Here is a 26,241-nt window from a genome sequence, read left to right on the forward strand (position 1 = left end):
ACAGGCTATGGACCTGCCATTCAGAAAAACAAGAGAAAAGAATGTCTTAACAGTTACTGTAGTTATTATTAATTATAATATTTCTACTGAATCACACTATAGAAAATATGTATATATTCAGCTGCAGTAATCTGCTAAAAATGATTTACTTGAGTCTGCTGTTTTCTCTTCTCCAAGATCTTTACTGAATGGCAAGCTTTCTGGCAATGGAAAAGATCTTCTCTGCTGTGTGGAAACCTGTTCACTAAAGGCAACAAACCTGATGCTGTCAGAAGCAGGCCTCAGATATAAAGAGGGAAGATACAAAGATTTCTGGGGCTTTACTGAATAACTATAAAATAAGAAAAACTGTAGCTAGTTCAAATGCTGAAATTAATTATACACAGTGGGACAGAGAAGAGAATAAAGTTTAAAGTAATGTCTTCATGAAGAGATCATAAACACTATTAGAGAGATGCAAAAATAATGCTATACAGAAATGCTAATTGTTATATGACATTTCTTGACATCAGTAATCATAATGCCAAAGCTAAAAGAGTAGGAAATGTGCTTAAGTCTTTAAAAGCTATTTCGTACTAAGTGGGTACCTGCTTATCACCAATCTGGACTGCAATGTTAGTTTTCTTGCTCAATGATGCTCAGTTCAAAAAAATCAGACCACTGGAGAGGACATTCAAGGGTTTTTATATGGTCAGGAATACTGCAGAACTCATCTCACAGATAATCACATATTTTCTGAGTCTGTCTCATTTAGTCTTTAGCTTCCAGAGACAGAAAACTGCTAAGTGGCTTCAGAAAAGAAAAACATGCCAAGAATCTGTTAAGGTAGATCACATTCTGCCTTTTGATAGATGAACTGTCTAGATTTTTTTTTTAAAAGATTCTATGGAAGAGCTTAAAGCTCTTGTTCTCTACTACAGAATAGTACTTGTCAGGCACTAAAGCTGTACATGTAAAAAAATCTGCTCTTTGATTGCTGACTGTCCAGCTTAAATCACTCTATGCAGAAAATATGTACATATTCAAATTCTCAAATATTTAACTGCTCCTCCTAGAGGAACATGAAATATAATATATTTCACTGGGTCTTCTCTGCCAAAAAAAAAAGTCTCTCCTAACAGTATTTACTATGAGAAACATCTGCTGTTGTACAGTTCTTCCCATTGTTCTATATGTGCTTCCCCTAAAAAACTTCCTGAAGGTTCAGTTACTAAAGACCCATTTCATTAAATAGCTGTAACAAGTCAGCGTGCACTCTCCTTGAAACCAAGCAGTAAAAAGGTGAAGTGTAACACTGTGGGTTTTAGAGATATTGGATAGAAAGAGGTATATAAAATCTGCAGATATTATAGGATAACTAAGTTTAACTGTTCACAGAAAATAAATGTTTGCATACAATACTGGAAAGATCACAAACCAAGAGCCCAGGATAAAGTTTTCATAAGTGCTTAAATGACTTAGGGGCCTACGCCTTATCTTCAGAAATGACTCATGCACTTAGATGCTAAAATCCCATTGACTTTCAATGAGACAGACTCCTAAGTACCTATGTTACTTTTGACAGTGGACTTGAGCTCATCTGGAACTCTTTTCCTAAGAGTATATACATAAATTCCTCATGGAGGAAAACATCTTAAGACACACGAACCTAGGAAAGAGTGGGGAAGGAGTAATACGAGACAAGAATCCACTTTTACAAATAGGTTTAAACAAAGCAAAACATCATCCCAATACTAATACCTGTGCTGTTCCACTAAAATTAGAAAAATCCACAAAACACAGCAACTGTGAACACCACTTGAACTAAATTTACATAGATGGCAAACATATCTCATTTTAATTCAGAAATTTCCATGTGATATGGCATCTTTTTGTTTTAGTTCAGGTGAACTTATTCTTTCTCTCTACTCTTCAGAGAAAGCTGGGACCCTTTTAATTTAAAACTTGTTTATTGAGATTTTCAACTACAGGGAAAAAAAGACCAGAGTGGGTAGAACCTAACTGCAGAATTTAAATGAATATTTGAACATATGCAAATATGGCTTAGTTGCTAATACTTTTCTGCCTGAGGCTAGTACCTTGACTCTATTGCTAACACATTTTCATGCCTCAGCTAGACAGAAGTAGACAGACATCTCACATGAGGGTCTGATTTCAGAACCAATATAGACACTTAAGTATAAAGGCTTCTGCAATAAGCCACTATACAGAAGTCATTTCTATTCCCCACTGGTGTCTGTAAAGGTAAAAGTAAAGACCCTCTGGTACAATTTGTAAAGGTAGGAAATAGCCCAGGTTTTCTGGCTACTAATCCTTCCAATAGTTAAATTTGCATATTTGTGTACATGTGTGAGAAAGAGCTGCGGTTGAACACTGAATGGTTGTCTCGTTTGCCTACAGTCACTGTACCGCCATTTTACTAAGTTACTAGGGTCCTACCCTGAAAATACACACACTAGTATCTCTGCTCACCTAAATAGTTCCAGTGAGTGTCTCACACTAGTAAAGGTATTATCCTTGTGCATAAGTGTTCAAAGACTGGTCCCTTCGTTTGTGATTCACCTTCAGATACTGAGAATATTTTAGAAGTTTGTCAGTTATTTCACTTATGGAAACCCCTTGCAAATATGATTTCTTAAAGTCACATTACTTACTTGGTAAACATGGAATGCATTAGCAGCTTTTCCTCGTAGAAAGACTGAGGGAATCCAAACATTAATAAGGGCACGATTTGATCTGAGCAAAAGAAGAGACAAGTTTAAAATAGGGAATCATCTTTACATATAAAATAAAGCTACAAAGAAGTGTCTACCTCCAATGCTTGCAAAATGTCCACAGCGAGCAACTGAACCAAAACTTTCTGAACACTTGAAACATCACCATTTTGCCTGAATATTGTGTAATTATTATACCTAAAAGTAACAGTACGTTAGGAACCATTAGGATAGATAATAAGACAGTAAATATCTGAATGTCACTACATAAATCCATGGTATGCCCCCATGTTGAATACTGTGTACAGTTCTGGTCATCCCATCACAAAAAAGATATATTAGAATTAGAAAAGGTACACAGAAGGGCAACAAAAATGATTGGGGTATGGAACAGCTTCCATATGATGAAAGATTAAAAAGACTGGGACCATTCAGCTACAAAAAGACAACTGAAAGGGGATATGACAGAAGTCTGTAAAATCGTGAATGATGTGAAGAACGTGAATAAGAAAATGTTATTTACCCCTTCACATAACACTCAATGAAATTAATAGGCAGCAGGTTTAAAACAAACAAAAGGAAGTATTTCTTCACACAGTGAACAGTCAACCTGTGTAATTCATTGCCAGGGGATGTTGTAAAGGCTAAAAGTATAACTTGGTTAAAAAAAGAACTAGATGAGTTCATGGAGGATAGGTCCATCAATGGCTATTAGCCAAGATTGTTAAGCACACAACCCTTAAGCCTCTGACTGCCACATGCTGGAACTGGACAACAGGGGATGGACCATTTGATAACTTCCCTGTTCTGTTCACTTCCTCTGAAACATCTGGCATTGGCAACTGTTGACAGACAGGATACTGGACTACATGGACCATTGGTCTGACCCACTATGGCCCTTTTTACTTTCTTATATTTAAGTTTGATTAGTTGGAGATCTTTTATCACATCAGTATTATTTTGAAAATAATATGTGGAGATAAAAAGTATTTTTAAATGGTTTTGCATTTTCCAAAAACAGTAAAATTTCAGTCATGAAACATTAGGAGCCATTAAATAACACTATCATTTTAATTCCAAATTATTTAAGATACATAAAATCAATTTTCCTTCACTCGCCTTCTCTCAAAAAGGATCATAATGGTCCCTTCTGACCTTAAAGTCTATGAGTCTATGAGATATATGGATTTTAGGCTAACAAAGGTTAAACTCCAGAAAAAACACACATTAAAATAATTCAGGACAAAATACAGGATTTTTAGTGCAACTGTATTTGTTCAGTACTTTTTTACGATTTTCTTTTTAAAAAAATTGCGGTACACTAATGTTCATCTTCTGCAGTGGGGAATGAATAATTACAGAAGAGCACTGCAAAACAAAAGCAAAAGAAGAAAATCACTTTTTAGTTACGTCCCACAGGGATTTAGTTGGTCACGACTGCTGCTGAACCATTAGCGGACTAAAAGATCCAACTGAAAACCAAAACAAGCTCCCAAAGGATGTTCAGATGCAGCATAAAACTGAATTCCTTCTCTCCCAAGATTAAAAAAAAAAACTAAATAGGACAAAGATTCTGAAAGTTAGCTGCATTATTTCCAATAAGAGAATACCCTATCTGGTGATTCACTTATTAGACATTAAGTAGGGAAAGCAATGTATTAGATTTGATAATTTGTTCCTCACTCCCACACAGATAGTATAAAGATACAAAACTTACATTTCAAAATCTGACAAACTCTGGTCTTCAGATGTCTGACTCAAATCCCCAGGGACCTGACATCATCATAAAAAAAAAAATCATGATTATTAACTTTACCAAAACCATTACTAATTTCAAGTCATATAAAAGCATGCATTTCTGAGAAAAATAATTAATTAGAATTTAATAGATAAATGGTGCCCTTCACCCCTATATTCTGGTGCAGAGGCCATTACCCAGTGGTGTGGTTCTGCTGCAGAAGGAAGGAAGCAGGATGCTGGGACCTCAACACAGTGTAGGGTGACCAGATAGCAAGCGTAAAAAATCGGGACAGGGGTTGAGGGGTAATAGGCGCCTATATAAGACAAAGCTCTGAATATCCAGACTGTCCCTATAAAATTGGGACATCTGGTCACCCTAACACAGTGTGTCTGTACCTGCTATATGCCAGACCAGACCAGCTACACAGGGACTCACACAGCACTCCAATATGCAGACAGGAAAAGTTGTGTGTCTGAGTGGAGCTGGTTTGGTGAATCTGACATTATGTGGCATCCTATCTTATCAGCCATTATGTGGCTATTCCTCCCCAATGCACCAGAGCCAAAGAAGCTCTGCTTCTACTCCATAGCTTTGGGGGAGGATTCCCTTTTGCAGCTTGTGAGAAACAGCACACAGACCTGTTATTCAGGTTGTTTCCTGAGTTCTGGATTTATCCTTCAAAAAAAGTGTAATGGACTCTGCACAAATTCCCTCTCTGGAGTTTTTCTTTTAGATCTCTAGAAATGGCTAGTACTACACATAACAAAACAAAGTAGGCATGTAATGTTATTATAACCTTCCCACTTCGCTCTTTGCCAGGCTTCCAATTAGCCTTCAGCTTTTACCATGATGACAGCTGCCAGTTGGCCTGCCTTTAATGATTATTTTCTTCTGTTAATAGATATAGAAGAAAAATTATTTGGCAAATATAAAAATAAAAAAGTGACTGTTAAAAGAAGCCCTGTACACACAAAATTGAATCCAGGTAATATTAGGAGAAGACTAGTGTTAGCAAATGTATATATTTGTTAGGGGTATGGCATATAATATTAATATTGTACACATATCAGATATAAATGCTGAGTAGACATGCTAAGTTGTACAACTACGAATTGTATTATGTTTTTCCCTGAATGCTGTTTACTCCTATTCACTCAAGCTAATGTATATGCCCCCGTAACATTTTGCAACAGCTGATTCAACTCTTGGCACAATCAGATACATGTCGGAAATCAGATATATGAATAGTATGTCCGGGTACTCCCAGGAGGTGCTTCCATGGCCCACTGACACCTGGATTGTGGTATGCACAGCAAAGATAAGAAAGGTACTGGATGATACAGAAAAACAAGATAAGAAACAGGTGCAGACTCATGGGTTGAATCTTGGGTGATATATAGAGTGCTTTTATCTTGGAAACAACTACAGTATAAATACTTCAGTGCATATTGTGGGAGCGGGTCTGTGAATTTCCTGCCCCTTTGGGTATTTGATATGGCAGATTCAGTTATCCTTCTTGGATACTGGGGTTTAAAGACAATGCCTGCAGCATAGTTAAAACTCCAACACCAAACTCTACTTTTCAACACCAAAACAACATTACCGCACATCTTAATCTGGCTAAGCATGGAAAAATTCCTTCCTGTCCCGAACTGTGGTAACTAGCTACTCCCTGATCCCAGTAAGAACTGTGATTCCCTGACTTATATCAGCCTTAATGACTGATAGATGTGCTCTCTATATTGGATCAAACTATCCAGGGGCAGGAAGATGGGAGAAGCTCCCTCAAGGCAAGCAGCCATTAGTTCCTCTGAGAAGACACACTGGCAGGATTTGAAACACCCTCCAATTCCTGGGCAGTCCCAGAGGCAGTCCCTTCCTACACAAGACAATGCAGAGGCAAGTGGGATGGGAGAATATCTCTGCCTCTTCCTGAACCAGAAAGTTGCACGTTTACATGAAGGATAGGGGAATGAGGTCTTGACTGCCAGAGGCCACCTCACTTTTTGCCAAACCTGAGCAACTTGGGATGATATGTGAGGAGATGGGAATCTCCATTCTAAGGATGAGCTCATAGGTGCTGGAACTAGTGGTGCTGCTGTACCTCTTGGCTTGAAGTGGTTTCCATCATATCCAGGGTTTACAGTTTGGTTCAATGGCACTCAGCACCCCCACTATACTAATTGTTCCAGCACCCCCTGATCAGCTATGCAAAAGGACAATGAGAAGATACAAATTACTTCATGGCATCATGGTTTCACTCCATATTCTTTATGAAAATATGCTTATGATATGAATATGACATAACTGAGATGTACTTTATGCATGATGGGTCTTGAAAGATATCATTGGAAAGGTTACATTTACTGAATGTCATTATCTAATTTGAATCATTTCTGTATCTGAAGTTAGGAATATTGACTATGTATCTGTATTTCAACTATGCTACTTTGGATGACACCCACTGCTAACACTTCAGGTACAACAATGGAAAAGCCAGACAGGGCTGATGGCCCATCAGCGAGGACAATTAACTGTGAAAAGGCTTGGCCTTCCTGCGGACGCTCCATACTGCCATTGACTCATGGACGCTGTGATACTACAGAGTCAGGTGGTCTTGTCACCTGATACTAAACATTACCTGGGACTTCTCGTAACTTTCCACTGCAAGGTGGGGGGGGGGCAAGTTTGAGAAACAGGATTCCCGCCTTATGTGAATCCTATTTAAGGGTGAGGAGAAAGGCAAACGGAACTCCTCCTCTCTACGGCCTGTCTGCCCAAGAAGAAAGACTGCTAAAGCTACCTGAAGGGAAGGCAAGGGGGGGAGGGGTCCAGTCTGAAAAGGAATATAACTGCAACTGTGAACCACAGAAACTTTGCAACCTGCCTAAAATAACATTTAGGGTGAGAATTTACATTTTGTAACCTGTTTCTTAAGTACATTGAGTTTAGCTTGCGTGTTTTGCTTTATTTGGTCAGTAATCTGCTTTGTTCTGTTATCGCTTATATTCACTTAAAATTCACCTTTCATAGTTAATAAACTTATTTCTTGTTTATAATATAACCCAGTTGAGGGAGAGGGCGAATTTCATAAAACCCTTGGGTTTATACTCCATAAAGGGAGTGGGCACCAGAGTGTTGGGGCAAGCCCCTATGGCTGAATTTTTCCAGAGCGGTTCTCTGTTTCTCTGTGCAGCTGGGTGTGGCCCTGCCTGCGTGCTTGGATGGAAGGGGACCCAGGCTGCCAGAACAGGCTGACTCAGTGGCATCCCAGCACAGCAGGTGACACCCGAAAGGGCCCAAACCGATCACAATCACTTCATGTCTTCTCTCCATGTGTATGTTTTATAAATTGTTCTGAGTTTGTCTGTGTTTGACTAAAGAGGATTATCCATGAACATTTAGAACCTTAGGGTATCCCCAGTCTCTCATAGGACAAATCAGATATTTCACACAAAGGTAAGCTTTACAACAAACAGCACAGTTATTACGTGTCTATGCTCAGAACTTTCATGTAATGTCAACAGCTGGGGAAAAACAAAACAAAGACAGCCAAAAAATATAAAACCTGTTTCTATTGGAAGCAGTTCCTGGTGCACGTTATTCCTATCGCACGTCCATCGAATAACAGTGTGTTCACAGTTATTTTTAAAATGCAAATTTTTTAATTTTTAAAATTTAAAAATCTCCAAGTATAATTATTTGAATCAATAATGCAAAGTGGTATATACCAATAGGTGTCAGCAAATGAAACAGAACCCCAGGCTTGATGGCAGATTCTATGCAGACAGTTTTGAGTGAGCACAGAGGGGAAACGAGGGGGGGCGGGATTTAAGGCAACAGAGAAAAGAGATGAGGAAGAAAAGCTGCAGGAAAGGAAACAAGTAGTGTAAAAAAGAAGGATTCTAGACAACTGCAGGTGAAGAAGCAGAAAAGGATACAAATGTTAAGAAAGCTGTTTGGCTCATATACAACATATTATAAAAATTTAAATACACCAAATCATACAGCAAAAACTGACATTTAATCTCCAAGATCTGGTGACACTGAGCAACTACAGTAACTTAATTCCTAGCAGTTATGAAACAGTGGAATCCCACAATAAGTTATGAAAGCCAATCTATCACCTGAGCCCATGCTTTCATCCCCTGTAATCATGCTGCTAATTCTACTATTCATAATTAAACCTAAGAAATGCTCTGTTGATTGAATAACCTGATAACTGAATATCCTTTGCTATATTTCAGCTGTAATACTGTTGGTGGTTGTAAGATCAGGCTTCCTTGTTAGCCTACATAGCACTTCCACTTCCCCCCTCCTTGTATTTAAGGAATTAAAATTTCCACGGTTAAATCTAAGCTTTAGCTTCAGAACTCACCCCTCTATTCCTTTGGTCCACCAAAGCCTGGATTTGTTATATTTATGGCGCACAGTGCAAAGCACACCTTTTCCTTAGGGTATTTTGATAGTGAGACTGCTGATTGGTGTTATTATAAGCAGAAAGTTTTTGTGTTGTTTTTCCAATCAGTTTAATAACATCACTGAGTTCAAATAACATGTAATAAGGTTATATTGTTCATATGAAACTGTGATAAAGCACCAAAATGTAAGATGAATGATGAAAAACAATGAAAATTCTCAATTTAAAAAACATTCTGTAATAAGTTTAATGAAAAATTATTTCTAGCAGATCTTTTATTTTCCTCAATGAAAAATAATCTTTTACTCAACTGAATTTTAAAATAAAAATAGCATCTCTCATATGACACTAACTGTAAGAATTTGCAAGAGACAAATAAGCCAAACAATCAATACTATTAAATAAAAAAAACAGGATTTGTCCCAAAGCTAAGATGACCTTATGGTTAAGCAGCAGGTCCAGCTGCTAATTATCACAAATATAAGCTGCTTCAAGAGTAGGATAGGGATTCAATCCCAGCTTTATTTTATTTATATATAAAAATGCAAACCAACTTTCCCTCTAGCAGATGATCCTGCTCCTGCTCCTTTTCTGTACAGAAAAGAATGATACCCATGGCAGGAGCTGGTTTGCATCTACTACAAACACTGTGCATCAGCAACCAGAGAATATGCCTCTGTCAGAAATTATTTTTCTTTACTGAACTAATGTTATAATATTGACCAAAACCATAAAGTCCTAGCCCACCAGATTTCAAAGAGGAACAAACTGTGTCTATCTTCAGACTTCATAAACAGCCATTGATTAAGAAGATAGGGAAAAAAAATGTTGGAAATAGGCAAAATTATCAAAAACCAAAATGGAGTCTTCTCTTTGACCTGCAAAATGTTTAAATAGGTGTCTCTGCTTGAGATAAATCTTCAAAGCATAACAGCTTCTGAGACATTTTTCCTTTAGATGTAAAATAGGATAAAATAATCAACACTGTCAGTCTGGAGGTATGGTCCATTTATCCTTAACTGAGCATGCACACTATATTTTTATGATTACAAGTGCTATGATGACATCTAGCTGAGGTGTTTAATTCCCATTTTGCTTCAGTCATCACTAAAAAGGCTAATGGTGGCCAGATACTCAACACAATATTAACAACAAGGAGGAAAGAACAGGTTAAAGAGTATTTAGATAAGTTAGATGTATTCAAGCCAGCAGGGCCTGATGAAATTCATGCTAAGGTATTTAGCAACTGAAGCAATCTCAGAACCATTAGCAATTACCTTTGAGAACTCAAGGAGGGCAGGTGAAGTTCCAGAGGACTGGGAGAAGGGCAAACATAGTACTGTACCTATCTTTAAAAAAGGGAACAAAGGGGATCCAGGGAATTACAGATTCATCAGCCTAACTTTGATACCTGAAAAGCTACTGGAGCGAATTATTAAACAATTTGTAAGCACCTAGAGAATAACAGGGTTATAAGGAATAGCCATCATCATGGATTAGTTAAAAAAGAAATCATGCCAAACTAACCTAATTTCCTACTTTGACAGGGTTACTGTCCCAGTGGATGGGGGGAAGCTGTACTCGTGATATATCTTGATTTTAGTAACACTTTCGATAAGACTCCCACATGACAATTTCATAATACAATCTAGATGAAGTTACTATCAGGTGGGTGCCAACTGGCAGAAAGATCATACACCAAGAGTAGTTATCAACAGTTTGCTCTCAAACTGAGAGGGTATATCTAGTGGGACCCTGCAGGGGTCAGTCCCGGGCCCGGTACTATTCAATATTTTCATTAATGACTTGGATAATGGAGAGAAGAGTATGCTTATAAAATCTGCAGATGACACCAAGCTGAGAGGGGTTGCAATCATTTTGGAGGGCAAGATTAGAATGCAAAACAATCTTGACAAATTAGAGAACTGATCTGAAATCAACAAGATAAAATTCAATAAAGTGAAAAGTACTACAATTAGGAAGGAAAAATCAAATGAACATCTTCAAAATGGGGGGAAAGTGGCTAGGCGGTAGTACTATTAAAAATGAATCTAAGGGCTATACTGGATCACAAATTGAATATGAGGCAACAATGTGAGACAGTTCCAAAAAATGCTGCTATCATTCTGGGGCATAGTACCGGGAATGTCCTATGTTAGACACAGGTGGTAATGGTCCCACTCTGCTTACAACTGGTGAGGTCTCAGCTGGAGTACTTGTCCAGTTTTGGGTGTCACACTAAGAAATATGTGGACAAATTGGAGAGAGTCCAGAGTTGAGCAACCAAAATGACAAAAGGTTTAGAAAACATGACCTATGAGGAAAGGTTAAAAAAACAACAACTGAATGTTTAGTCTTGAGAAACTAAGACTGAGGGGGATTTAGTCTCGAGAAACAAAGACTGAGGGGGAACCTAATAACAGTCTTCAAATACGTTAAAGGCTGTTATAAAGAAGATGGGGATCGACTGTTCTTCATTTCCACTGAAGGTAGGGCAAGAAGTAATGGGCGTAATCTACAGCAAGGGAGATTTAGGTTATATATTAGGAAAAACTTTCTAACTATAAGGGTAGTTTAGCTCTGGAATAGGATTCCAAATGAGGTTGTGGAATCTCCATCACTGGAGGTTTTTAAGAACATGTTGGACAAACATCTGTCAGGGATGGTAGGGTTACTTGGTCCTGCTTCAGAGCAGGGTGCTGAACTTGATGACCTCTTGAGGTCCCTTCCAGCCCTCCTTTTCTATGATTCTACCTACTACAGTTGATGAGGTTCAGTTTTCACTGTTAAACTGCAAACAAGGAGTAAAAAATACGTATCAGAGCAGTATTCTTTCACAGAGTTCTTCACCATGACTTGGTTTTATCACTTACTCACAAAATGAATATATAAATAAATGATGCACCTTATTGTGACTTATTCATTTACATTTTGGGTATACTGCAAATGATATCAATTTGAGGGGGTAGTGTCATGAGTTGTCAGTGTGATAGCATATATAATAGTCTTCTAAATGTCATCTTCATTAACTGAAAAAAGTGTCATATCTACTCTCAAACAGATTTGCTTATCTTACAGTTTACTGGAGTGCAGACTGACTTAGTATATTCATAATATTGATATCCCGCCCAGAACTATTTTCTTCCTCTCTCTGAATGAAAAGCTGATCCTAATCTTCCTCAGTTGCATTCTGATGATCGTTCTGCTACAAACATAAGGCTCCACTCATGACTCCTTACTTGGTCCACCACTCCTCACTCTCATTGCAGTAAGAACAAATTTCCAAATAGGCTGGCAATTATATACAAGTATTAGACATTGGGAAAAGAATCAAAATATTCACTGTATGAAATGAAATTTACTGATCCAAAGAACGATACGTGAAAAAATGCATATTATTCATCATGAACCTGATTTTCTGTTGCCCTTCATCTTTGGTTTGTCTAGACCAAGCTTTTAGTCCTGTTTTAACTCAAGTTAACTAACAACAGTAAATGCTATAAACTAACAGCAAACAAATATTTGCTCCAGGACACCATGATCTCTGAAACAAATTACCATGTCTACACTAGCATTTACAATCGTGCTAATTAACTTGACACAACTGACCATTCAATTACCTTGAATTACTACAAAACCACAAACTCTAGTCTAGACAAATCCATTGTGTAGTTATTTACAAAGCATAATGTGACTGTAAATTCCACCAAATCAGAACAGTAGAGTTTTGAACGCTATACCAATGAAAGTAACTTTGCAAGGAGCAGGGCAGCAGACAATCAGGTCCCCCTTCATGAATAAAATGCAGGATACCTGAATTTAATGAATGAATACTTTGCCCAATTTAACTTCTATAATAAAGTGTGTACAGAAAATGGTTTCTCTAGATTAAAATTTCATGCAAAACATAAACACTGCTCACTGAGGGCCAGAATCTATTACTCATACTCACACTGAGTATTACCCTGTTCTGGGAATGGCACAATGTTCTACATGATTTAGAGTGGCAGAATCTGGTGCTAAATTAATATAGAGCATATGTTGGGAGATTTTTCCCTCACCCGAACAACGCAGTAGATCATCATCATTAGATTTGTACTAGCACTGGATCAATTAATCTTGATTTCATTTTCAAAGACGTTTATTTGCCTTGATATAATCACTTGAATCATTCAGTTTTGTGAAAAGTGACCGACTTTAAAATATTGTGTACTTTGAAACTTACAGTTGTGTCATGCAATGTCATGTGATGACCCAGTGACCTATATACTACATACAAAGTCAGTAACAACATTTGCTACAAGTTTACACAAAATCACCTGGAAAAAAATTGACTGGAAGCTGTTGCATTAGCTGGAAGCTGTTGCATGGTGTCCTAGCAGAATGGAAGCAGCCTTCCATTCCTGGGGTGGCTGCACTTCATTGGCTGCATATCAGCTCTGATGCCAAATAGTTTATGAGTACTGTTTATATAGCCATTTCATTCTATGCTTTCAAAGGCAACATTCAGTATATATTTAGGATGTATTTTTAAAAAAATAAAAATTAAGAACAGCATAAATTGCCCAACAGAGTCTGAATATTAAATGTAGTATGCTGATGACAGAAAAAAAAATCCGAAAATATTAAAAATAAAACACTTTCAAAACTTCTATGCAAACAAGCTTTTTGTGTTTCTACTAAAAAAGGGGGGGAGGGGCAATTTTCCTCACAACTGGAAATCTTATGATTTGCTTTGGATCTGCAGGAAGAAAAACAGTCTATCCCAATTTTAAAAATAGGTAATATTTTCAATATTTACATGTGTGGCTGGAGAAAAAGCTTTTTAATATCTAGTTGTTCCAAACAGCATTTAAGGTAAACAGGATATTTTCAATATGTCACATTTAAAATATTTTTTGGTAAAACCATGAATATTTTAGACGCCACACTGATGTGCAACTTAAAAAAAATTATTATTCAGAGTCCCACCAAAGCTAGATTTTTTTTTTAAAACACCTGATGTCAGAATAACTGGGAGACTAGAAAAATACATTTTTAAATTCATTCTTTAAGCTAGAGATGGTATGTATCATTGACGTTTTAAAGACACTTCACAGTTGAAATCATTTGTATTTATTTCATAAAATGCCACAATGGAAATCTAGGGGAACACTTACACACTATACTAACATTTATAACCTGCCAGAAAGACAAAGTAGGTGTATCTTATTTAACATTTATATTGCAGTAGCATCTAGAGGCCAACCAAAATAGGACCCCATTATGGCAGGTGCTATACAAACATACAGTAAATGACACTCCCTTCTCCTATTTGGGGCTTTGTAAAATGCAAAACATTGTTCCTGTTTTTCTAGTTTGGATTTTTAATGTATTATCTTCTTTTATCATTTTAGTGACAGGAAGGTGCTGGACTGACAGCCTTGGAGGCAAAATTCTCTGGACAGATACACACTAGAAACATCTACACAAACCTTCTCACCACAGTGCTTTCTGTCTGTACAAACCTTCCATCAATCCAGACCTGAAGTAATCATCTCTAGTGGTAAGGGATCTCCTCTGCCTATTCATTCAATATCCCCTTTGCTGAGATCTCTATCAATCAAGGCAGTTAGGGACAAATGTGAGAGTGAATTTTATGTAAATACCTGCCCACTAACAACATTAGCAATTTAACAACTTTGTGTCAGTTCCAAACTGGGTAGTAGTCAAGCTGAAGAGCTAGAGATGAAAGGCTCCATATACCATCTCTTGAGACACATACATTTGCTATCAGACTTGCAAGGGGACAGACAGGCCAATCAAATCCCCCCCTCCCCCAGTTTGCTGAGTCAGAGGTTTACAGTTTGGAAGTCCAAAAGGATGTAGATATCCTGGACTGTGGTAATAAGGCGGAGGAAGGAGAAATAAATAAAAGCATGGGTACAGACCATACTTTGGTGACGGCATGAATGTGATCAGGAATTTGTGGCAACTCTGCCATTTGGGTGGAAATCAGTTGATTGCACATGTCAATCACCTACAATTTCCCAGGCTTGTCCTGATCACAGATGCATAACTAGGATTACAATCACAGGCAGATGGAAAAGCTCTGCTAAACAACAGCTGGTGTATATAGAGAATGAAAGGAGAAGATTTACCTTCAAAACCCTGGAAGTAATTGCAAGGCCCAGACAGTTGACATATAAAGAATGGAAAGGGGAGCGTGACCATTTTCGCGGGTGAGAACATCTTGGGGGATGGTCCAGTTCTTGGGTGTGAATGAGCAGCAGGACAGGGAAGAGAGAATTAAGAATGGAGTCCTCCCCATGGATGTAGGCCACAAGCCCAGAAAGGGATTGCTTCAGAGACCCAATAAGCAAGATAACAATTAGGTTTTCTAAGGATAACCTGTTCTATATGCTTTCACATATTTAACAAATAGCCTGTTGCTTTTTTTGCACAGTATATTATCAGTGTGTCCTTCTCAATGTGCTAGAAGCAATACTTCCAACAAGTACATACGGTTCCTTTCATCATTTGAGAACAGCTCCCCTGACTGTGCATGGTAAACTAGCTGAGTCACTGAGATCCAGTAAGAGCTCTTTATCAGAAGAAACTTGGCAAATGAGTTTGCCTTATTTAAACTACCAAAATTGCTGAAGAAGTTTTGGTCATTAAGAAGCCATATACACACAAATGAATAACAATCTCATTTCATTAGTACTGAGAATGCAATGTGAGTTGCTTCCCTCATGAGTAAAACTATTTTTAAATGTGCTTGCTTGTCTTCCATGCTACATTATTCCAACTGATCTGAATATCTCTCAGCCTCTTAAAATTTGCCTGTCAATTTTTATTATTATTCAAAACAGATGCTTGTCTAACGGAACAGTTTTAGTAAACTAATCAACTTAAACCCTGTTAAGAGATGGAATTCACTTCACTTGGAATTAATTTAAATTAATGGATGCAAGCCATAATCCACAATAAAATCCTCTGAGCAGACACTGAGTGACCTTTCATTCTGTCCACCACCGCAACGAATACCTGCGTTGACTTTGCAAAACGGCTTAGTCCTGTCAGTGTACAAAGCGAGCGTCCGCCTGATGTCCAGGGCATGCAATCTGTGCTCCTTTTCTGATTTATGAGGTTTTGGAAAGAAGATTGGTAAGTATACGTCTTTGCTGGTATGAAGCTGTGAAACTACCTTGGGCAAGAACACTGGGTGCAGCTGTAGTTGGCCTTTGTACTTGTAGAACGCCATATAGGGTGGTTCTGAGGTAAGCGCCCTGATCTCAGAGACCCTACGGGCAGACATTATTGAGACCAGGAAAGAAACTTTCCAGGAGAGGAGGAGAAGGGAGCAATAAGCCAGAGGCTGGAAAGGAGGACCCAAGAGCCGTGACAGCACAAGGTTCAGGTCCCAAGGAGGAACAGCACCCCTCACGTGTGAGTAGAGGTGCTCCAGGCCTTTCAAAAACTGGACCATCATGTTGTGAGTGAAGACTGATCTGATTTAGAGTGGAGGTTGGAAGGCTGAAATAATGGCAAAGTGGATTTTGATTGATGACAAGGCCAAACGTTGGAGCTTGAGATGCAGAAGACAGTCCAGGATCGCCTGCAGTGAGGCCTGCTAACCTTGAATACCCCTGGTCCGAGGTCCAGCACATGAACCTCTTCCACTTGGCCAGGTAGGTCACTCTGGTGGAGGGCTTTCTGCTACTCAGCAAGACCTGTTGGACATGGGCCGAGCATTCCCGTTCTTCCGCATTTAGCCAGGCAGAAGCCATGCTGTGAAGTGCAGCACCGACAGATTCGGATGCAGAAGACTGCCATGTTTCTGGGACAGCAGGTCCAGCCAAGGAAACAGCTGAAGTGGGGGAGCTACTGAAAGGTCCATCAGTGCTGCCGAGGCCACGCAGGGGCTATCAGCATCACCTTTGCCTTGTCCTGTTTGATCTTCATAAGGACCTTGTGGATTAGTGGCACCAGTGGGAAGGCATACATCAGAGCCCCTGACCACAGAAGCAGAAAGGCGTTTAACAGGGAGCCCCTGTCCAATCCCCGGAACGAGCAGAATATCTGGCATTTCCTGTTCTGATGAGACACGAACAAGTCCACGTGCGGAGTCCTCCACCTCTAGGGGATCACACTGACCACCACCAGATGGAGCGACCACTCGTGGCAAGACGAGAAGGTCCTACTGAGGTGATCTGCCAAAGTGTTCCTGGCCCTGGGCAGATGTGTGGCTACCAGATGGGAAGGTGTGCTGCACACAGAAGTCCCAAAGGTGGAGAGCTTCTTGGCAAAGGGCCGGTAACCTGGAAGCACCCTGCCTTTTGATGTAACACATTGCAGTGTACTGAGTGTCAGAACCTGCACCACCTTGCCCTTGAGGTGGGGCAGAAAACCTGCCAGGCCAGGCAAATCGCTTTGAGCTCCCTGATGTTTACATGGAGGGACAGATCATCCCATGATCAGTGGCCTTGCGTGCTGAGCTCACTTAGGTGGAATCCCCTGCCCAGGTCCAAGGCATAGGAAACCAGGATCAGCGACGGGAATCGGACCATGAAGGGAACTCCCTGCAGCTCCGATTCGGGGCTCAACCACGAATCCAGGGACAATCGGATGTGAACCAGCACCGTGACTACCCAGTCTAGATAGTGTCTGTTGGAGATGTAGACCAACGCCAACCATGCTTGCAGTGGCCAGAGATGGAGCCGGGCATGCCAGACAACATAGTCTAACAACCGCAGGCAGGGGTGGGCAGTGGTGAGCAGGTAGTTTTTCATATGGGAGATCAGGTCCTGGAAACACGCCTCCGGAAGGAAGGCTCTGCCTCAGGTGGAGTCGAGAACCAACCCAATGAACTCTATTTGTTGCACTGGCCTTAACGTCGATTTCTTTTCGTTTATCAACAGGCAGGTTGTGGCAGGTGGAATGAATCAGATCGAGGCTCCCCTGCACCTGTCCTTGATGAGCCAATCATCGAGATACGGGTAGACCCTCGGGGCAGACGAGAGACCAAAGGGCAGTGCCGTGAACTGGAAATGGCACCTGCCCACCATAAAAACAGAGGAATTGTCTGTGATCTTGGAAGATGGAGATATGGAAATAAGCATCCTTCAAATCAAGGGCAGCGTACCGGTCTCCCGGATCCAGGAAGGGGATGATGGAAGCCAGGGAAACTATGCGGAACGTCAACTTTTTGAGAGACTTATTGAGGCATCGCAACTCCAGAATGGGTCTTCGGCTGCCTTTTGCTTTCAGGATTAGGAAATAACGGGAGTAAAACCCTTTTCCTCTCATGTCCTAAGGGACCTCCTCCACACTCTCCAGCTGTATGAGATTCTTGACCTCTTGAACGAGGAGTTGCTCGTGAGAAGGTTCCATGAAGAGAGACAGGGAAGGGGGGTGGAGGGGACAACCAAGAATTACAGGGTGTAGCCCCGAGTTAAAACTCTAGCATCCACCAGTTCGAGGTGACCCATGACTAGGCCAAATGGTGGGGATGAAGACAGTTGAGGGAAGAACGAGACGGATCCCAGAAGTTCAGTGGAGCCTTGCTCTTGAGCACACCCTCAAAATGAGCACTTCTGGCCCCAGTTGTGCAGGGCAGCAGGAAGACGAAGTGCGGCGACGACTAAAACTCATGTCTCTATCCCTTCTCCTTGTGGGCCCCTACTGAAGCTGCCAAGGCCATGGCAGGAGCCAGAACTACTTCCTCGTCCACTGAGATGTATGCAAAGCCAGTGAGCGAAGGGTAGCCTGAGTGTCCTTCAGTCCGTGCAGACTCGCGTCAGTCTGCTCAGTAAAGAGACCGTTCTCATCAAAGGGAAGATCCTGGACCGAGGCCTACATTACCTGGGATAGGCCAGGAACTGCGCCTCATGACCATCGTTGACACAACCACCCTAGTTGCCAAATCAGCTGTGTCCCCCTGAGTGGCAGCCTTCCCACCAAAGACTGCTTGCTAGCTCTCCCCTGCCTAAAGATTAGAGCTCATAGACTGTTCATTAGTTCAGCCCTGCAAAAGGGCTAGAGCGGACAGGCTACTCATTAGCCCAGCCCTGCCTGAGGGCCTAGGTCCTATTGACTGTTTGGAGTTCTACCCTGTTACAAAGGTGGGATGAGAATGCCTACTGTGCTAATTCCCTTTACACTAGACCGTGATCCCAGTGATATAGTTAGGCGGCGTGGCCTCCCTCCACCCCAGAGGGGGAGGCACGACTGAAACACCATTATAGGACTCAATAGGAAGAATCAAATGTTAGCTCAACAGACTACATAACCCCACCAATAAATCCCAACAATATTTAAAAAACACCCTTTCTCACTACCCTCTTCAGCCAGCACAAACCTCAGATCAGCCTTCTCTTCCAAACGTGAAAGTCCAAAGGAAAGCAATAGCTGAGGGAAAACATAAAAGCAGCAGGAACTGCCACCCACCCATGGCTCTCAGAAGCAACATAGGCAAGCGTCTCAAAACAGCGTTGGCAGCAGCTCAAAAACAGAAAACAACAATGTACAGCATCCTCAAAGCTCTTGCAGACATCCCACCTCAGCAGCACTTATGCTGACAAAATGATCCTCCCCAATAACTTTCTCTAAAATTGTTTTGAAGGAAACAAATCCCACTCAGTTGTTTATTCATCAATACAATGTGCAGATCTGAAAGGTAGGAGCTACACAATTCATGATACTTGGAGTCTAACTGAGATGTTTAGAATGCTCAGATGCCTAGAAAGTCTAAAGGTCTGCCTGGCTGTCCTCCAGTGTGTAAGCAATCCAGCATACACAGGTTTCACAGGCTTTTTTCTGCAACACTAATGTAAATTTGTTCTCTCCACAGAAGATTATCTTGTGTTAGAATGGGTTGCCCAGACTTCAGTTCAAAATATTTTCTATATCATTTAAATACAAAAACAAAAAAAGAGGAAGTTACTTATCTGTAACTGAAGGTTCTTCGAGATGTGTGATCCCTATCTATATTCCACTGAAGGTTATACATTCGTACCATGCTCCCAGAGTCGGAGAATTTGAAAGCAGTGTCCGCCGAATATAGACAGGAATCACACAGCTCAAAGAACCTCCCATTACAGGTAAGTAACCTCCTCTTCTTCTTTGAGTGATGGTCCCTATTATATTCCACTGAGGATGATTAACATGCAGTACCTAAGTCGGAAGAGGGTGCGAGGATGAGGACAGAATGGTTGTGTGGAAAACTGCAGTGCCAAAGGAGTCGTCGGTTGCCAAGTCCTGCACTAAGGCACCATGCATTGCAAAGGTGTTCACAGAACTTCACATGGCCGCCCTACATATGTCCTGGAGTGGCACATCCTGGAGGGAGGTCGTGGTAGAAGCTGTTGTGGAGTGAGCCCACACCCTGGTATGGGGAGGCAGACCTGATAATTGGTAGCACAGTTTGATGCAACCCAAAATCCATTTGAGATTCTTTGGGTGGAGATGGCCTGTCCCCTGAGTCTTTCTGCTACTGCAACAAACAGTCTGGGGGACTTTCTGATAGGTTTCATTCTCCATAGGTATAGGGCTAAAGCTCATTGGCAGTCTAAGGAATAGAGTCAGCATTCCTTTGTACATGTGTGGCTTTGGGAAGAAAACAGGTAAGTGAATGGATTGACTGATGTGAAACTGAGAGATTAACTTTGATAAGAACTTGGGATGCAGGTGCAGAGAGACTAGCTTTGTGGAAAATTGTGAAAGGTGGGTCTGTCAGCATAGCTCTAAGTTCGCCAATCCTTCTTGCAGAAGCAATAGCAATACAGAAGGTGACTTTCATAGAAGGGAGGGAAATAGAGCATGATGGCAACAGTTCAAAGGGTGGTTTCATTAGTTTGGCTAGAACTAGGCTCAGGTCTCATTGAGGTCTGAAGGGTTGGACAGGTGGGATGGTTCTGAGGAGGCCCAAAACCTAGCAGTTAGCGAATATGTAAAGAAAGAGTGATCTTCCACAGGAAGGTAGAATGCGCTGTCACCAGGTGGACTTGCAGAGAGTTGAAGGTGAGACATTCAGGGACAGAATGCAGTCCAAGAGGAAGAGGATCCCTGCTGATTCTGGTGGAATTCTCTTTTGTTGGGCCCAGGAGGCAAAGTGTTTCCAAGTTCGTCTGGTAACAGTGCCTGAGGGATTTCTTCCTGCTGCTGGAGAGGATGGCATGGCTGAAGAACAGGTCCTTTATAATGCAGATGCCCATCCAAATATCACGCTCTGAGGTGGAGTGCCTGTGGACTGGGATGTCTGATCTCGCTGTTGCACTGTGTCAGCAGATTGGGGAAGGTGGGGACAGGAATTGGTGGACGGGTTGACATGTGAAGGAGATTGGGAAACCAGAACTGTCTGGGCCAGCAGGGGGCAATCAGAATGACCGTCGTCGTGTCTCGTTGGATCTTGTGGAATACCCAAGCGTAGGAGCAGTAAAGGAGAGAAGGCATAGTTGATTTGGTCTGATCAGGAGAGTAGGCGCACATTGCCCTGAGACTGGTGGCTGAGACCTTCCCTGGAGCAGTAGAGGATGCATTTGCTGTTTATATGTGAGGTGAAGAGATCTCTCGTTGGAATCCCCCATCAGGTGAAAATGTCATGTACTATCAAATTGTGAAGTTCCCACTTGTGGTCAATCACAAAATGTCTGCTGAGTGAAGCTGTGAGCACATTCTGTGTCCCGGGAATACAGGCTACGGACAAGAGTATCTGGTCTCACAAAGCTGGGTGACTGGGCAACAAAATGGCAGATGAAATTCAATGTTGATAAAGTATCAGGAGGTAGCCGTGTCAGTCTGTATCCGCAAAAACAACAAGGAGTCCGGTGGCACCTTAAAGACTAACAGATTTATTTGGGCATAAGCTGAGTGAGGTTTTTTTACCCACGAAAGCTAATGTTGATAAGCACAAAGTAATGCACACTGGAAAACATAATCCCAACTATACATATAAAAGGATTGCGTCTAAATTAGCTGTTAGCACTCAAGAAAGAGATCTTGGTGTCGTGGATAATTCTCTGAAAACATCCACTCAATGTGCAGTAATAGTCAAAATGTTGGGAATCATTAAGAAAGGGATAGATAATAAGATAAAAAATATGATATTGCCTCTATGTAAATCCATGGTATGCCCATATCTTGAATATTGTGTGCAGATGTGGTCACCCCATCTCAAAATATATGTATTGGAATTGGAAAACGTTCAGAAAAGTACAACAAAACTAGACTAGATAACCTTTGGTCTAACCCAGTATGGCTGTTCTTATGTTCTTATGGTAAGTGATGCACCAATTCCAGAGAGCAGCAAAAAGTCCTGTGGCACCTTATAGACTAACAGACATATCGGAGCATGAGCTTTCGTGGGTGAATACCCACTTCGTCGGATGACATGCATCCGACGAAGTGGGTATTCACCAACGAAAGCTCATGCGCCAATACGTCTGTTAGTCTATAAGGTGCCACAGGACTCTTTGCTGCTTTTACAGTTCCAAACTAACACGGCTACCCCTCTGATACTTCACAATTCCAGAGATTGACTGCTTCTGCACATAAAGCAGTAGATCTCATGCTCCTGTTTGTTGATGTAGAAAATAGCGGTGGTGTTTTCTGTCATGATGAGAACAAGATAGGAATGGATGAATGGAAGAAAGGATCAGCATACTTTCCTTACAGTTCAGAGTTCCAGGATATTGATGTGCATCCTGGGTTCTCGAGACCACATTCCCTGTGTCACGTGATCGTCCACGTGTGCTTCCCAGCCTACAAGGGATGCATAGGTGATGATCATCTTGTCTGGAAAGGAGGGAACCTCTATGCAAACATGACATGGATCTGCTCACCACTAAAGGGATGACAGTACCATGGCAGGGACTGTCCATAAGGTCCATGGGGTGATATTTTGGTGAGTAAACTGTCTGGAGTCACGTCTGGAGGCAGTGAAGGTGGAGTCGAGCAAAAGCAGTCACATATGTACATGAAGGCAAATGGCCAAGAAGGCAAGTCCTGGTTGGTACATAAGGATTGTTGACAATGAGAGTTATGATTTCTCTCATTGCCTGGAACCTGTGCCTTGGTAAGCAGGTCCATGCTGTGACTCAACTGATGGTGGCCGCTATCAAATCCAGGGATTGCGTGGGGTCTAGGATCGATTTCTCAACATCGAATAACATGAAGGTTGAAACTTGGGCTTCAAGCCTGGACCGTGCACCTAGGAGCCAGATGTCGAGATATGGAAACCCCAGGACCCCAAGACGTCTGATATAAGCTACTACAATAGAGAAGTCTTTGGTGAAGACTCTGGAAGCAGTAGCTATTCCAAAGGGGAGTACCCTGTATTGGAAATGGTGGGTGCTGACTATGAATCGCAGGAAGCATCTGTGGGCCAGATGGATATTGATGTGAAAATAGGTGTCCTACATATCGAGAGCAATAAATCACATATTTTTGTATGGATGGGATAATAGCTGCCAACTTCAGTTTGTGGATGAGGCGATTGAGATGATGTCGGTCAAAGACTGGTCTCCACCCACCTTTCTTCTTAGGTATGAGGAAGTAAGTCGAATAGAACCCCGTTCCTTGATAATTCTGGGGGAACATGGTCTACCAGTGTAGCAAGGAATTCATTTCTGGGGTGAGAATGCCGTCATGAGAGTGGTCCCTGAGAAGGGATATGGAGGGGGGTTTTAGAGGAGGTAGCATGATAAATTAGATCATATAGCATGGTGGATGATGTTCAGCACTCATTTGTCCATTGTTATTGCACTCCAAGCTCGGGAAAAGAGTGTTACATGATCCCAAAAGGGGACAGGGTGCTTGTGAGGTGGTTAGCAATATGATTGGCTGCCCTTGAGGCTCTTAGTCAGAGATTGAAGCTGTGAGGTGGAAACCTGTGAAGGGCATCCTGGGAGGCAGGATCTTTGGGTTTTCTGTCACTTCCTTGGTGGCTCCTAAATAAGGCTACATTTTAGTCACAGGTATTTTTAGAAAAAGTCATGGACAAGCTCCCTGGAAGTGGCTGGCATGTCCCTGCAGTTCCTCAGGGGAGAGAAGGCCAGGGGGGCTTTACGCGCTGTCCCGCCATGACTGCCAGCTCCGCAGGTCCCATTGGCCAGGAACCATAGCCAATGGGAGCCGTGGGTGCAATGTCTGTAGGCAGGGGCAGCAGCACACAGAGCCCGCTGGCCCCTCCACCTAGGAGCTGCAGGGACATGTCAGCTACTTCCAGGGAGCTCTTCCTCCCCTCCCCAGGTAAGCGTGGCCCCACACCCCAATCCTCTGGCACCAGCCCTGAGCCACCTCCCACAGCCAAACTGTTGCTGCCGCAGCCACCACTGCAGAAGTCATAGAGGTCAGGGAAAGTCATGGAATCCGTGACTTCCACGACCTCCACGACAGACACGCAGCCTTACTCATAAGGTCTCTGAGGGTAGAATTGGGGGAATCTATAGTGTTGGGTGGGTGATGGGCGGTAGAATTTACACTTTGGGGTAGCAGAGTAGATGCCCAGCAAGTGAAGGGTGGCTCTGGAGTCCTTGATGGTATGTAGCAATTCATCAGTCTTTTGATTAAATAGATGGGATTCATCGAAGAAGAGCTCTTTGATAGTGTTCTGCACCTCACTAGGGAAGCCAGAGGAGTAGGACCAAGATTCCCTATGCATAATTATGGCTGAAGCCATGGTCCTGGAGGATCTGCATCCACTGCCAATTGGAGTGCTGTTCTTGCTACCAGCTTCTCTTCCTCAGTGAGCACTGGAAAATGAGTCTGATCCTGTTGTGGAAGGCTATCAGCAAATTTCTCAAATTTGCTGTAATTCAGGAAGTCATATTTGTTTACTAACACCTCATTGTTCATAACCCTAAATTGGAGGCTGGCTCAGGAACAGACCTTACACCCCAAAAGATCCAAATGCACATCTTCCTTGTCAGATGGTGTAGAGCGAGGGTGCTGTTGTCTGGCTCATTCCTTGCTTAAACCACCAGGAAGTTTGGAGAGAGGAACTGAGATGAGAAACTCAGACCCCTTAGCCAGAATGTAATAGTGTCTTTCTGCCCCTTTGGGGGTAGGTGTGCATGCTATACTGTCCTGGCAGGCTCGAGGATGGCATCATTAATAGGCAATGCAACCCTAGTTGGTGCCAAGGAATGGAGGATATCCAGGAGATTCTGCTTGGTGTCTTGGATTTCCTCTAGGGGAATGTGGCATTCCCCCCACATGACTCTGTGCAGCAGTTCTTGGAAATACGTGAAGTCATCCAGAGCTGAAGAGGACACTAGTCACTGTCTCTTCTAGAGAAGAAGAGGGAAATCTCACTGGTTTCGGCGGCACTCTTGGAGCCAGGCTAAGGGTTCCTCCTCCACCCAACTGATCCAAGCACCTACTAGAAGGGGCCCTCAATGAGGAGGCAGGTGAAGGTTCCCAGTACATTAGCCTTAGGGGTATACTTCCTTACCTTCCAACTAGACCCTGGCATGGGGTCTATAGGTGTGGTTCCTCTGGAGCCAGATTCAGACTCAGTAGCAGATGGAATGCTCCTCATTGTTTCAGGCTGATGTATTGGGCATAAGGTCCCCCAGCTGGGGGGCATAGTCCCGTACCCACATGTGGGTATGGGGAAGGGGAGGATAGAGAAACAAACCCCCAATCTATCTACACTAATTACTAAAAACTATCATAAAACTACAATAAAAGGGGTAAAACTACTATAAAAGTCAAATTCTAAAAGCTATTAACAACTGTGTATTTAAAGGTGTGTCAGAAACAAGGGCACTGAAAGTTCTGACCCGGACCATGTGGCGGTGAGGAGGAACAGGAGACATGGTCGGTCCACCCCACCCTTTATTGTCTCAGATGAAAGCACGACATGAGCCAGGGCACATACGTGGACAAGTGGACACTATTTTCAAATTCTCAGACTCCAGGGACATGATGCACATGTGTAACCCTTAATGGAATACAATAGCGACCATCACTCAAAGAACCCTCCAGATTTTAACAACACAACAATACATAAGAGTAGAATTTGGTCCAGCTATTATTATCCTCATGTTGTTTGCATAATACATAGTACATGAAGAACACTACACATAGAGCTTAATGTTTACCACACCAAGATCTGAGCAAGCAACCAGCCTGAAAGAATGAAATTCTGTAAAGGAGAAGAAAGGCACAGTTTTCTCTTCCTCCATGGAAAACAGCCTCCCATGCAGATGATGCAAGAAGACCCTGAAAGCCCTATTTCAAAAGGACATATTTGCTACTGGGAAGAGACCTGGAAAAGTAGTGTAATGTGCTGAATGAGGCAAAAGCAGAGAGAGTTGAGTCAATATGGGAGTGGAAGAAAGAAAGGAGGGTTAGATAGTTAGGAGGAAGAAACCAGTAAC

The 26,241-nt window shown here is 41.8% G+C and overlaps 1 protein-coding gene across 2 annotated transcripts in view; it reads right to left on the minus strand.

Moving 5' to 3' along the window:
• SNX29 (sorting nexin 29) overlaps positions 1–26,241 on the minus strand; it is a 393,141-nt gene that overhangs the window by 142,379 nt on the left and 224,521 nt on the right. For both annotated transcript variants that reach the window (XM_044978953.1, XM_044978955.1), the window contains exons 17-18: positions 4,432–4,487; positions 2,655–2,736 (exon numbers count right to left, since the gene is read on the minus strand). In XM_044978953.1, the coding sequence (XP_044834888.1) occupies positions 2,655–2,736; positions 4,432–4,487 (138 nt within the window). The remainder of the gene's footprint in view (positions 1–2,654; positions 2,737–4,431; positions 4,488–26,241) is intronic.

The sequence above is a fragment of the Mauremys mutica genome, chromosome 11 (genome assembly GCF_020497125.1).
Source record: "Mauremys mutica isolate MM-2020 ecotype Southern chromosome 11, ASM2049712v1, whole genome shotgun sequence".
NCBI classification, from domain to species: Eukaryota; Metazoa; Chordata; order Testudines; family Geoemydidae; genus Mauremys; species Mauremys mutica.